Genomic DNA, 14,245 nt, shown 5'->3' on the forward strand with positions numbered 1-14,245 from the left:
AAAGTCAATTTTGATTTGATGGGGACTGTGTCATCTGTGATTTTGCCACCAGGTAAGTATTTTAGAACCAACTTTAAAACCATTTACAAAAAGCAATTTAAACATTTTGGAAGTGAGAATTTTTAAAATAAATTGCTCTTCAACTCTGTAAAACCTACCAGATCATTTGACATGCAAATTTCTATGCCCTTTAAAATATCAAATGATCACATATGCAAACATTTTGTCTAAAAGGTTTTTGTTTTAAATGGAACGGACCATTTAATTTCAGGCTCAAGTCAAAGAAATTTTATAATTAAAAGTTATAAAAGAAATTAATAACTTTTCCTTGTCAAATAGTTTTTCCTTTAGAAAAACAAACAAACAAAAAAAAAAAAAAAAAAAAAAAAAATAAAACTTGTCTAGCAGCGGCAAATGGCTTAAAACACTGAACATTTTAGTTGTAGTTCTAGAAGTCAAATAAAAATTCCTTCATGTTTTCCATTACCGTATAAACCCCGTTGACAATTCTTAACCTAGACAAGACACAACCATGCTTCAAAATAGTACATAGAGTTTATTTTGTTCTCTCATCAGTGGAGTTGTTAAAATATGTTGTCATTCTTGATGAAGTGCAACAGTAGAAGGCAAACAGGATTCTTTACATGCTAGATAGTCACTCACACACAACCATGATTCGACTTGGCAAATTCCAAATAAAACCATACTTGCACTTGACCTGAAAGCGGGTTCTAGCAATACACAGGATTGCCCAAGCAGTAAAAACACGTTCCTTTAAGAAACAGGGAGAGAACGCTAAAACCAAATGATAGGTTTCTCCTTTCCCCAATTCAAGTAGTTTTGTTTTTCTACAACAAATTCAAGTTCAATCTCGGAAATAAAAGGAAGTCCAGATAAAGAAACAAAAATAAATCACACTCCTGGGTCCTGGAGTGAGGGATGGAGACAGGGAACAGGGAAGCCATCTGTGTTAACCAGGGTGACTTGCATCAGCAGTGAATGACGTGGGAGCTGCCTCACTGACGTGGTCCTGCGTAGCGGCCCTCGCTGGGTCCTGTGCCTCGACCGGCTCCGAAACTGGGTTTCTGAGCCATGCCTCCACGGGCGGGCGGTCCCCTTGACCCGCCTATCCTGTCACGCGGTCCCCCCGGGGGGCCTCTGGGGCGGATGTCCCGCCTGTCACCTTCACGGGCCGAGCGGGTCTTCTTTTCCTCTACGTTCAGCCGAACATCTCCTCGCAGTTTAATGGGCTATGATATAAAGAAAACGGTCATTCTGATGATTCTGCATTATATCCCGTACCACAAAACATCTGAAAGTCACACGTACCCGGTTACTGAGGATCTTCTGCACGGGCTCAGAATCATCAAATACCACAAATCCAAAGTTGGGCAGCTTTCCGCCGCTGTTGATTCTCAGCTCAAGGACAGTGCCGTACTCTGTGCAAAAGAGATTCGCAGGTAAGCGGAGGATCTGATTTACAGTTTAAAAAGTTTGAACTGAAAAATGCTTTTTGTACAACTTACGTTCAAAGAATTCCTTGAGCTCGTTCTTATCCACATCGTGAGGTACGTTTCCAACAAAGAGTTGGTGGCTGTCGGGATACCGGACCGTCCGCCGCACCTCTGACTCTCCGCTCTCACCCTCCCTCACTGCTAAACAGAGATCAAACAGATGATTCCTGCTTTCAGGTTTCTAGTGGAACAGCCATGATGTGTGCTTTAATTTAACTTTCAACAGACATGAGGATCATTTCAGCGCTCAGGCTGCCTTAAGCAGTTTTGCCAAAGCCAATAAGATCAAATTCAGCTAATAAAGTCTTTCGTAAATATTTTAAAAAGCATCAAAAGTGTAAAAATGGACCCATACTAGATTCACTACACTTTTGCACACCTCCTGGTCTCGATGTTCTTTGAGCTGGAGCGGGTCCTGGTCTCTGGTCACGTGGTCTCTGGTCTCTCTGGGGTCTCTGTGCTGTGGTCTGCGTTTCTGCTTTCACCTCTACACGTGGCTATGGATCATAATCACAATCATGCATGAAAATAAGGCTGTATATGAAATCACTTAATGCAAATTTACTTAAAGCATTAGTTTACTCAAATTACATTTGTCAATTATTCACCCTCATGTCATTCCACCCATAAAACCTTTGTTCATCTTCAGAACACAAAGTTATGTGATGAAATCCAAGTTGTTGTTTTTTTTTTAATCCCCAATAGAAAGCAACAATTATCACCATTCAAGGTCCAGAAAAGTAGTTCAAACTTAATGTCATGAAGAGACTGAATACTGTGTACAAAAAAAACAAAGAAAATCCTTGTATGCATTTGACGCAGTGAACAGTTCAGTGCTTCTGTGTTTACATCCAAACGCCGGCTCATTATTGGATGGCTCCATAATCAGCATCACATGTATGTGTTGTGGTGCTCACGTGAACAGCGGCGGCCGATACTGAGCCAGCATTTGGACGGAAACATGGAAGCGCTGAACTAAGCTAACAGAGAAGAAATTGTTGAATAAAAAGTTATTTGTTTTGTTCTGTTTGTGTGCATAAAAGTATTCTTGTCACTTCATAACATTAAGGTTGAACCACTGCAGTCACATGACTGTTTTGACAATGTCTTTTGTCCTTTCTGGACCTCGAATGACGAAATTACTTTGCTTTCTATTGGGGATAATAAACCTCTTGGATTTAATCAAAAATTCCTTATGCGCGTTTTCCGAAGATGAACGAAGGTCTTACAGGTTTGGAACGACATGAGGGTGAGTAATTATTGATAGAAATGCCATTTTTGGGTGAACAAAACTACCTTGATTAGGATGTACGATGTACAGCGAGTCACACTAGCTGTGTTTCCAAAGTTGCAAATTTAACTTGTGCACAAAATTGGAATATTGCATAAAACATTTGCGAATAAAGTCGAAGAGAACAAAATCTGGTGCTAAATATTACTAAGAAAAGTAGAAGCCACTGTGTATAATAATTTTTGTAAAGGCCTATAATAAATGACTTGTGCCTCAGAGCGCGCAGACAAACACGGTCATGTTATCTTGCTTTTGGAGGTGGATGCCTGCTGTTCGTGAACGCAGTCATGCAAGACAGTACTGGGAGGTAATTACACCAAACCACTTTGACGACAGACTTTGCTCAGGCATTTCAGAATGATCAAAATTTCAGATGCTGTGCAATGAGAATGGCCCGCTGTTCAGTCCAGTTATGCTGTCCCATCGTGCAAAGTAACATGACTTTTGAAGCGCATCAAGGAATTTTTTCGGTAAGTGTTTCTATCAGTTTTCTTATTGGATTAAAAAAAATTAATTAAAAATTAACCACCTTAATTGAGCACATACATTTTATGCACATTTTTAGAATTTTTGTGCATCTTGGTGTTTCCATCCAGCATTTTTTATGCAATATCCCAAAATACACAAAAATAAGTGGATGAAAACATAGCTACTGTTGGACTTTACATTAAAGGTGCCCTAGAACCAGTTTTTATGAGCTGCAATATAAGTCTAAGGTGTCCCCTGAATGTGTCTGTGAAGTTTCAGCTCAAAATACCCCATAGATTTTTTTTTTTTATTAATTTTTTTAACTGCCTATTTTGGGGCATCATTAACTATGCACCGATTCAGGCTGCAGCCCCTTTAAATCACGCACTCCCTGCCAAATTATCACTAAAAATATCATGTAATCATGGATCATGTCAGTTATTATTGCTCCATCTGCCATTTTTCGCTATTGTCCTTGCTTGCTTACCTAGTCTGATGATTCAGCTGTGCACAGATCCAGACGTTAATACTGGCTGCCCTTGTCTAATGCCTTGAACATGGGCTGGCATATGCAAATATTGGGGTCATACATATTAATGATCCCAACTGTTACGTAACAGTCGGTTGTTTTTCTGAGATTTATATAAGGAGGAGGAAACAATGGAGTTTGAGACTGTATCTCATTTCCATGTACTGAACTCTTGTTATTCAACTATGCCAAGGTAAATTCAATTTTTGATTCTAGGGCACCTTTAAGCTGTAACTACATGAATTAGGTTAGGGATAAGATTTACTAGACCGATATTAAATCTTTAAATGGAGTAAAAGAGTCTGTTGTGAGTGTCTACCTGCGTAGATGGGACTCGGACAACATGTGGAGGGACTCCTGTGGCAGGGACCACTCCTCCCGGTGGGAGATTCTTGCTAGTGACTGAAGCCCATGAAGATGGCTGAAAACAATAAAGCATTTAATCTCACTTATCCGGTTTGTGATGACTCCACAGCTTTACAAATACAGGTCTGTTGATACGAGAGACTCAACAGACAGTGATGAATGAGGGTGGTCTTACCCGGTTGTCCTCTGGCATGGTGGGTGTGGTGTCAGCAGGTGTGGGCGAAGGGGAAGACCTCTGAGTCTTTTCCTCAACATGAACCTCAGGCTGGCTGACGGGCTCTGGTTTTAGCTCCACAGCTGCTGGCTCAGGCTCCACCTCTGCTTCTGGCTCAGGCTGGGGCTCTGGAGTTACGGACACCTCTTCTTGCGGCCCCTCGGGCTCCACGCTGAAAAACGCACAGATGTCCATGAAACCACAATACAGTGGTAAAAAGGAGTCTTCACTTTCTAGAGGATATCATACTGCGATAACTAAAGGTTACTGAAGTGTTATCTAACAAATCAAAATTGAAGAGTGTGTAGTAGGGGTGTGTGATTAAATCAATCGATTTTTCGATTTCAGCTTCCAACGATTATGAAAACAAGATAATTCCTTGTTCTTATTGTATTGCTGACTGTTTACTTGTCTTCTGTAACCGTTTTAAGGAACTTTTTACTTCAGCAAACTAATACTATGTTAACTAATGTGTCTATAATTGTGACATTTCACTGATATTTAAAATTACATCATGAAATAAGACTCATATCACCTAACCAATAATCATCTTAAATCATGAATTTGTGATCAAATTGATTCTGATTTTTGTCATGATCAAGCAGCACTAGTGTGGTTTGTTTTGACTTAAAACACACCCACATGATTTGCTTCCCGCTTTACCCAAGTGACTACCAAACTCAACTATATTAAATGAGCCGTCAAACCGAACACAATTTACCAAGGTGTCTGTTCGTAGTATCCAGCAGACTCCTCCTGGACCACCTCAGGTGAGTGCACTCGCTCCAGATCCTCCACGTCCTCCTCAGACTCTGTGAACAACAGGAGATGAATGAAGTCATCTGCTCACAGCGAGAGCATTTGGGAGACCGATTACTCTAAAGATGCCTGAAATACACCAACAATATCAGCGGCTCACCCTCAGGAGGTTCTGAGTCCGAGTCCCCAAACACTTCATCCTGGTACCGGAAGATATCGTTGTGTACATAGAACTTATTTGCAACGGTACCCTAAAAGATTACAGCAATAAAAAAAAAATAAAAAAAGGAAAAATGAGTTAATTTAAAAAGGCCAAATCTGCCTATAGCCATTTTATGAGCTAAAAACTTGCACTAATGAAGATCAAAACAAATTGATGCTTCCAAGACACCAAGTCCAAGTTTGCAACACTTTTCAGCTTGTGAATTTCTATTTAGTCATCGGTGATTACTACACAAGCAATAAATATTTTGATTTAAACAGATGAAGGTACAGACTGGACATTATTGCTTGCGAGTAAAGCCAAAAGTATTCCCTCATCCACATTCTGCAACAGTGCATTAGCGAGTGATCCGGGTGTTTGAAAATAATGTCGAAAAAGACAGATGAAGAGGAATGCAGAAAATGAAGTATCCCTGAGCATTAAGCTTTACTCCACACAAGAAATATCTAGCCAATGATTTCTTAAAATTCGAAGTGATCTTGCAATATTAAAACATGACTATTTCTTGTCTTGTTAAAAATGCTCTTGCGATACGAGCATGAGCTTGTGGCAAAACCTTTTAGAGGGCTTGCATTATATTGTTCTGACTTTTACTGCATATGATAATTCATACTTAGAATGCAGAACTGAAGTGACATCCATTACAAGATGATTAGTTTAGGACTGTCACAATTACTCGATTAAACTTGAGGCCTCGATTTAAAAAATATCCTCGACTGCAATTTAACCATGTCAATTAACCGGCAAAATACCAGAAGTGGGGCGTTTCATGGACAAGAATCCATGAACCGCATTAGACCATTTTCTACGGCTGCACTAGAGACGCTCACAATTGAGTGGTTAAACATTAACCAAAAATAAAAACTGACCATTTAATACTTTTACTTAAGCTATTTAAGTAACTTTTCCAAGATGTTTTAAAGCGCTTGCTGCATGGTTAAATACGCTAGACATACAAGTGTTTGAGAGAGAGAAAAAGCTAAGTCACGCATTTCCTTTTATTAGACTATAACATTCGAAAACAATGTAAAATACCAGTAAAATGTTTACAAACATTATAAACAGCTATAGTCTATTTTAGATTCCCCTCACTGCACAACAAATCCTTTTCATTTTAACAGAACACAAAAGTACCTATAACATCAAGCCAAGACGAATCTATTTAAAGTGAAACAGAGAGAACCAGTGTTGATCTCTGATTCAGCACAAATCCAAATGTTTCCATATTTGAAGGCTAAACTTGCGTAAACTAGGCATTGTACATCATTTGTCATTTATTACTCACCCTCATGCCGTTCCACACCCGTAAGACCATTCATCTTCGGAACACAAATTAAGATATTTTTCATGAAATCCGATGGCTCAGTGAAGCTTCGGGGGATTTTTAAATGTTTTGTGTTGAATCATGGTTCGGATCGCGTGTCAAACTGCTGATATCACGTGACTTTGGCGCTCCGAACCGCTGATTCAACACACTGATTCATTTATGCTACGAAGCTTCCTGAAGCAGTGTTTTGAAATTGGTCATCACTATTTAAGTCATTTTGTTTTTTTGGCGCACCAAAAATATTCTCGTCGCTTTATAATATTAATATTGAAACACTGTACTCACATGAACTGATTTAAATATGTTTAGTACATTAATGGATCTTGAGAGAGGAAATTTCATTGCTGTCTATGCACGCCTTACTAAGCAATCGGATTAACAAAAATATCTTAATTTGTGTTCTGAAGATGAACAAAGGTCTGGCATGAGGGTGAGTAATTAATGACAGAATTTTCAATTTTGGATGAACAATCCTTTTAAAAACTAAATAAATACATAAATATACATATATATATATACATATAAATATACATATATATATATATATAAAATGTATATGTATATATGTGTGTGTATGTATATATATATATATATATATATATATATATATATATATATATATATATATATATATATATATATATATATATATATATATATATATCAAAAAAAGGTTAACACTTTACAATAAGGTCTTATTTATTAACAATAATGTATTAACCAACATCAACTAACAATGAGCAATATATTTGCTACAGTATTTATTAATCTTTGTTAATGTTAGTTAATAAAAATATTCATTCATTGTTAGTTCATAGTTTACAGTGCATTAACTAATGTTAACAAATGAAACCTTATTGTTTTTGCTTAATAAGATTAAGAGAAAACTGTTATTAGTTTTCATGGTAACACTTTACATTAAGTGCAACCATAATCGCACTCTCTCAATATTCAAAGTGCAAATAAGACCAATTTTTTCTTTGATACATAGCTGAGAGATGGTTACAACTACACTGCACAGCCTAAAATAGCTTTCATATTGAGAGATGCTTGCATTCATCAGGGAGCCGCTTTCAAAATGCGAGGTATTGAAATCGCATTTGAATACGCGCTCGCGTTTACTTTCACTTTTAGCGATCGCGCATAACTCTGTAAATATGGAGCGACGGCGTCCGTTATCCAACTGAATTAAATATTTTTTATTTAAATACAAAGCAAAATGACAGTGGAGGCGTAATGTAAACGTAGTGGTGGCATATTCTTTCCTAATCATCCTAACACTCTGTCATGGCAACATCACGAGACTTCTTTTCGCCTCACAGTTTAGTCTCGCGAGACACGAGATCTCGTCACATCCCTAATTTGATTGAGAGATATATAATATAATATATATATATATATATATATATATATATAGCATAGTGCTATTGTTTAATTATTGTTCAATTAATATATTATATATGCTGCGGGTTTTAGATTGAAGCATCAAAAATGCCTGATATTTTCTTTCCCCTGAGTACTAAAATGATGACTATAGATTTGCATATTCACCTTTTCCATTTTGCAGGTCTTTAGAATTGTCTTCACTTCACACATCCTCACATATACAATAGTTTACGTCTGCTTTGGCAGACATTCAAAGACAAGTTCAGTTATTCCCCTGAGGTCTTGTTAATTTCATCTGATAACACATCTGTGAAGAAATCTTCATACCTCAGGTGCTAGAACAAACGTCTGCATGAACTTCCTCATGGGCTGCATGTTATTGGACAGCTCCCCCAACACTTGCACCACCACTCCCTCATTCAGGGTGGCATGGGCATCGACGTGCCTGATCTTAGTGTGACAATCACGGAAGCTGAGAGCCATCACCTTCTTATGGATTTCCTGTTAAAAAAAGAACGACATTGAGCTACTACACTGAATCAACCATTTAAAAAAAATAAAATAAAAATAATTCACAACACTTGTTTTAAAAAAAAAAAAACTCACAGACTGCCCATAGACTGCTTCCGCTGGTTTGCCGTTATTATCCAGACCACCGTGTACATAAGAGGAGTTCTTGCCATAAAACCTGAGAAATAAGAACAAAAGCAACACGTTTAGCTTTGCTGCAATTTGTGCTACCACTTTTTAAACATTTAAAGGGTTAGCTCACCCAAAAATTAAAATTCTGTCATTAATTACTCAACCTCATGTCGTTTCACACCCGTAAGACCTTCGTTGATCTTCAGAACACAAATTAAGATATTTTTTGATGAAATCTGATAGCTCAGTGAGGCCTGCATAGGGAGCAATGACATAACCTCTCAAGATCCATAAAGGTACTAAAAACATTTAAAATCGGTTCATGTGAGTACAGTGGCTCAATATTAATATTATAAAGAGACGAGAATATACGCCAAAAAAATGAATAAATAAATGAATTACGAATTATATAGTGATGGCTGATTTCAAAACACTGCTTCAGAAAGCCTCGGAGCATTATGTATCAGTGTATCGAATCATGATTCGGATCGCGTGTCAAACTGCCAATGGCTGAAATCACGTGACTATGGTGCTCCGAACAGCTGATTCAACACGCTGATTCATAACGCTCCAAAGCTTACTGAAGCAGTGTTTTGAAATCGGCCATCACTAAATAAGTCGTTATTTTGTTTTTTTGCACACCAAAAATATTCTCGTTGCTTTATAATATTAATATTGAACCACTGTACTCACATGAACTGATTTAAATATGTTTTTAGTACCTTTATGGATCTTGAGAGAGGAAGTGTCCATTACTCCCTATGAAGGCCTCACGGAGCCATCGGATCTCATCAACAATATCTTAATTTGTGTTCCGAAGATTAACGAAGGTCTTACAGGTGTGGAACGACATGAGTGTGAGCAATAAATGACAGAATTTTCCATTTTTGGGTGAACTAACCCTTTAACATAAGGGATTGTGATCAAATTTATGCAAAGTTCATTTGTCTAACAAAGATTAAATATGATCCTCACCTGTGCAGGTAGTCAGGAGCCTGGTTCAGCAGGGTGTAGTACTGTCGGACAAACTCTCGCCCGACAAGCTGGGCACTTGGCTTCTCCATCACCATTTCTTTGGTCAACTGGTTTCAACTAAATGAACAAAAAAATGACTCATTAAAATATTTTCACCTCACGTTGTTCCAAACCCACATGACTTTCTCCTGATGGACACAAAAGAAATGTCAGTAACATCATGTGTTCCTCGAGAGAGAACATGATGGGCAAGTTTGACAATTAATATTTCTGGTTGAACAACTCATTAAACGCTACATATGTTGAGCAAAGTCAAAGACCGACCCTTCAGTGAAACCGAAACAAATTTCTTTGTTAAGTCGAGATAGAGAAGCAACGAGGCCATTTTAATGTCGACAGTCGATCGTTTCTATACATTTCTTTTGAGATTAGTCACACCCCATATGAACAGCAGTTGGTTTGGCTGCTCATCGTGTAGGGTGGGACATTATTACCAATGGAAAACGGAGTCTTAATTAGATGAACCCATTGTGAAATGGACTCAAGTAGGCCCGAACAAGACACACCGCGTTGCCATCTTGAGCCCGGTTCCTTTATGACCAAATCAGATCATATTAGAAAACATTTATCTACTCAGACACACACATTATAGGCCAAATGCTTGATTTTCATTCATGAATCGTGCACGTGTCCAGCATTTTGTCGCATAAGCTTGTATCAGATGAGCATTATCTACAGTAAACGATGATATTATGCATAAATTGAAACTAAATTTAATGTATAAAGCGTGTATTACACTGTAATAGCTCAGTAAACGCGGGATCGCTTTGACGGAAATGTCGGCTGGTGGTGAGGTGAATGTAGCTAAAGCTAATCCTCTCAGCGTCGAGCAACAAAACCCACCCAGCGGCCTAACCGTGAGTATTATCGCTTAAACTCTCAATTAACGCGTATTATTTTAACATCCGAGGTGATTTAATATGAAAAATGTTGGAATTAAAAATTTATACTAAATAAATGCGGCACAAAAAGCACATGGCTATTAGCTGCGCACGAGCTATCATATTCATCACGCTAACTGGACTAGAAGACAATAACATTTTAAACGCTTGATTTTTTTTTTATATATATATAATTTAACCATTAAATTCCAAAAAAAAACACTTACCAAGAGGGAATCAGTAATGTGTGTTTGGGTTGAATCTGAAATGATTTGAGCGAAGCGCCGGTAGCTGTGAAGCTTTAGCTCAGACACTGGCAGCAGCGCGTGTGGCGAAGTGCCGGTTTCACATTAGCTCCTACTAAAATCAACGGCCCATCTGATTGCGGAGCCGAACAGCCAATCAGATCGAAGCAGAGGGTTTGTGCGTCCTATCAGCATTCGTTCTCTCGCAAAGCCCTCCCTAATCGCCTAATTAGCATAATCTATGCAGGCTGTTTGAAAACGAGAGTGAAACGAAGGATCAAAGCAAGGTTGTTAGGCCCGCACGGACGTGAGTTGCGCAGCAGCTGAACTTGTTGATGTTTTGCGCATTTTGTTTGCAAAACTAAACAGTTGCCAGGTGATTTCTGTATTAGAAACTGGATTCAAGTGAGAAAACATTATGGCAGTGATGTATGAAGAAAGAGTGCGTTTAGTTTGGGGGATTATTGGGAAGTGAAGAAATGTAGGTCGCTTCAGAAACCAAAATACAAAATACAAAAAAAAAAAAAAAAATATATATATATATATATATATATATATATATACATATATATATATAATTCTAATAAAATAAATATCACCATAAAAAATATATATATATATATATATATATATATATATATATATATATATATATATATATATATATATATATATATATATATATATATTTTTTTTTTTTTTTTTTATGGTGATATTTATTTTATTAGAATTAAACACATTTACCCTATTCTGGTTATCAAAATATTTAATAAATAAAAAAAAAAATTTGAAATTATTTTCTCATTGTGGTGACATGGCTATTTTTTCAAGTATATGCCTATTATACATCACAGTAAAATATAATTTAGCTAGTAAAAAATGACAGTATAATAATATTGCTATACAAATAGTGAGAAGTCCGGGCTCAATAGATAATTATATTTGTGAGGTAATTATGTCGTGAAGAAAATATTTTTACGTCCTATTTATATAGCGAACGTGATCCTGACATTTATTTATTTATTTATTTATTTATTTATTTATTTATTATTCAACGAGATTAACCCATTTTATATATTCAAATCCAGATAATTACGTAGAGTTCAATATTTGTAATATGACTATATTGAGATCGTATATTGTCCATTAGGGGGCGACACGCTTCCCATGCATGCAACAATTTGCGGTTGAAAACAATACTGGGTTGCTTGTGTTTCCCAAATGCAGTCGTGAGCTAAGAAGATCGTGGAGGAAACTGTTGGCAAGATGTTTTTGGGAAACACATTCGTTTGCATTTTAAATGCATAATGTGTCTGCCAACTATCATGACTAACAAATCCCACCAAATTACAACGGCTCTCATTAGTTGAGTGTTTAACTGAACATTTTTCAGTTTAATATGGCTTAGAGATGAACCTCACTGACTGTTTTTGTCATTGTTTGTATTGGATCATGAGAATAAATAAGATCTAATAAGGTAGATGTGATCAATAATCTCTCAAACAAAATATTACAATCATGACATGAAAAAAAATTCATGCAAATTAATACATGTTGAATTCATCTGTTCAATATGTTCAGAGGTATTCATCAATGATGAACGCTTCTTTGACTCAGTATGCATCAACACTGACAAACAGAATAATGTATTAAATATTTATAGTAAACATTGACAAATCTAGGTGTAAAAATATTTTCATAAATATCTAATGTGTTAACAAAAGGTACAGACACAGCTGTGAAATCGTATTTCATATTTTTTAAATAAAAACCTTTTCCTTCTGACAGTAGAATGTCTTTAAAAGACATGCTTGAATTTCAAGTTTACGCCAAGTATCTATATAATATATATATACATACTTATATATGTATATATATATATGTATGTAATATATGTATGTATGTATGTATGTATGGGTCTGAGGACAGGTTGTTTTAGGAGTCGTCAGTAGTAGGTCCAATATTAACGAGGGCTGCAGGGCAAAAATGTGCCATAGAAAGTTATAGAAAAACCCTAATATTTCAAAATGAGGATCAAAATACACCATATGGAAATTGTCTGTTTTTTTTATCTTATATCGAACATTTGATATAGTTTAAAACATTTTATACCATGGTCTGTCTGTATACTCGATTCTGATTGGCTGGAAGGTGCGCATTAAAACTGTCTAATGCACAAGTCCAGTCAGTTTAATCACGTTCTATATTAATGCGCTGTTTTTGACGCACGTTCACAAGCGCTCACACACAGAAATCAGAGATCATGCTGCACACAAAAACATTCAGAAGCACAGAAACTTGTTGTCAACACTGATATAAAATAACTTCACTAATGAAACCCTACATTTTATTTCTCAGCAACATTGCTGTTTTCGAAGGAATTCAACTCACAGTAGAGAGAGAAGGATACAGGTATTCCAGGGGTGCGTCTCAATCAGTTCCCTAGCTTCTGAGGTCATGAATCAGTACAGTGTACATAAATTCAGGCATTGATAAGGACAGTAACAGATAATTTATTATAGCTTGTCAAATCTGAGCAAAAACACGCCGCTTTTGTGTGTGTCCTTTTAAATGCAAATGAGCTGCTGCTCACGCTTCAGTTGCTCAACAACAACAAAGCTGGAGAATCTCACGCAGCCAAAATGAGGATTGTCAGTAACGGTGTTCAGACCGGAGTCGACACTGATGGAGAGACTCAGGAAGAAGTTACAACTTTTAGAATGAAACTGGACGTTTCTGAATGGTTAGTGGATAAATGTATGTAGTTGCTGTGGAGTTGATTCAACTCATTGACTAACATGTTAATCGTGCAAATCCAGTGTTGAATTGACCCTCGTTTGTGAAGCAATCCGGCCTAAAATGACAGCCTGGCAACAACACTCTACTACAACAGCTCTTCCTCTTCTCTAAAGCAGCCCAACATGGCCCCGCCCCTTTGTTGTGTGTTCTCGGGGGTGGGGTTTATGTACATTTTAGGATTAGTGATGTCACTAACCCAGGAAGAAGCTCATTGTAGTCCCTACCAGCCGTTTGTTGTAGTCCTTAAACAGAGAATTCTGTATATCTCCCTTTGCATTGAACATTGAGCGTCACAACTTTGCAGATGTTGTTTATGCTCAAACAGCAACATTACACACTAACTAAAGTTAAAAAAGTGAAATCATAATCAACCACCCCTTTAAAGTGTGGCTATAATATTAAAAGTTTTTGTTTTTTGGATGGAAACACTAAAATCAGCTCTAAAACAGGAAGGAATTACTCTCAATAATTTCTGACACTGGCAGTGAGTGATAGCATATATCATAATTTTGACAGAAAATCAGCTGAAATATTAGGATATTTGTTGTTCACGTTGGGCCTTTTTA

The 14,245-nt window shown here is 36.9% G+C and overlaps 1 protein-coding gene across 4 annotated transcripts; it reads right to left on the minus strand.

Moving 5' to 3' along the window:
• Nucleotides 1-423: 423 nt before the first annotated feature.
• On the minus strand, nucleotides 424-10,984 carry g3bp1 (GTPase activating protein (SH3 domain) binding protein 1). Of its 4 annotated transcripts, none has more exons than XM_067385364.1 (12): nucleotides 10,863-10,984; nucleotides 9,695-9,811; nucleotides 8,684-8,765; nucleotides 8,405-8,578; nucleotides 5,302-5,392; nucleotides 5,104-5,194; nucleotides 4,344-4,554; nucleotides 4,122-4,223; nucleotides 1,894-2,011; nucleotides 1,527-1,652; nucleotides 1,330-1,439; nucleotides 424-1,250 (listed from the first exon to the last, which is right to left on the minus strand). In XM_067385364.1, exons 2-12 carry the CDS (start codon nucleotides 9,787-9,789, stop codon nucleotides 1,017-1,019), a joined length of 1,434 nt encoding a protein of 477 aa, XP_067241465.1. In that variant the 5' UTR covers nucleotides 9,790-9,811; nucleotides 10,863-10,984; the 3' UTR covers nucleotides 424-1,016. The 4 variants fall into 4 exon arrangements, with proteins under 4 accessions (XP_067241465.1, XP_067241449.1, XP_067241456.1 ...); XM_067385348.1 differs by having other exon boundaries at nucleotides 1,870-2,011; XM_067385355.1 differs by having other exon boundaries at nucleotides 443-1,250; nucleotides 1,527-1,655.
• Nucleotides 10,985-14,245: the final 3,261 nt, after the last annotated feature.

The sequence above is a fragment of the Chanodichthys erythropterus genome, chromosome 1, assembly GCF_024489055.1.
Source record: "Chanodichthys erythropterus isolate Z2021 chromosome 1, ASM2448905v1, whole genome shotgun sequence".
In the NCBI taxonomy this organism is placed as follows: Eukaryota; Metazoa; Chordata; class Actinopteri; order Cypriniformes; family Xenocyprididae; genus Chanodichthys; species Chanodichthys erythropterus.

Bases quoted from the DNA above. Each gene is read 5' to 3' on its own strand.
- g3bp1 (XM_067385340.1), bottom strand. From the start codon at position 9,789: ATGGTGATGGAGAAGCCAAGTGCCCAGCTTGTCGGGCGAGAGTTTGTC. The intron at 4,224-4,343 runs GTAAGACCACCC...TATTGTTTTCAG, and splicing joins CCATGCCAGAGGACAACCGG to CCATCTTCATGGGCTTCAGT. The intron at 1,440-1,526 runs GTAAGTTGTACA...TCTTTTGCACAG, and splicing joins GCTCAAGGAATTCTTTGAAC to AGTACGGCACTGTCCTTGAG.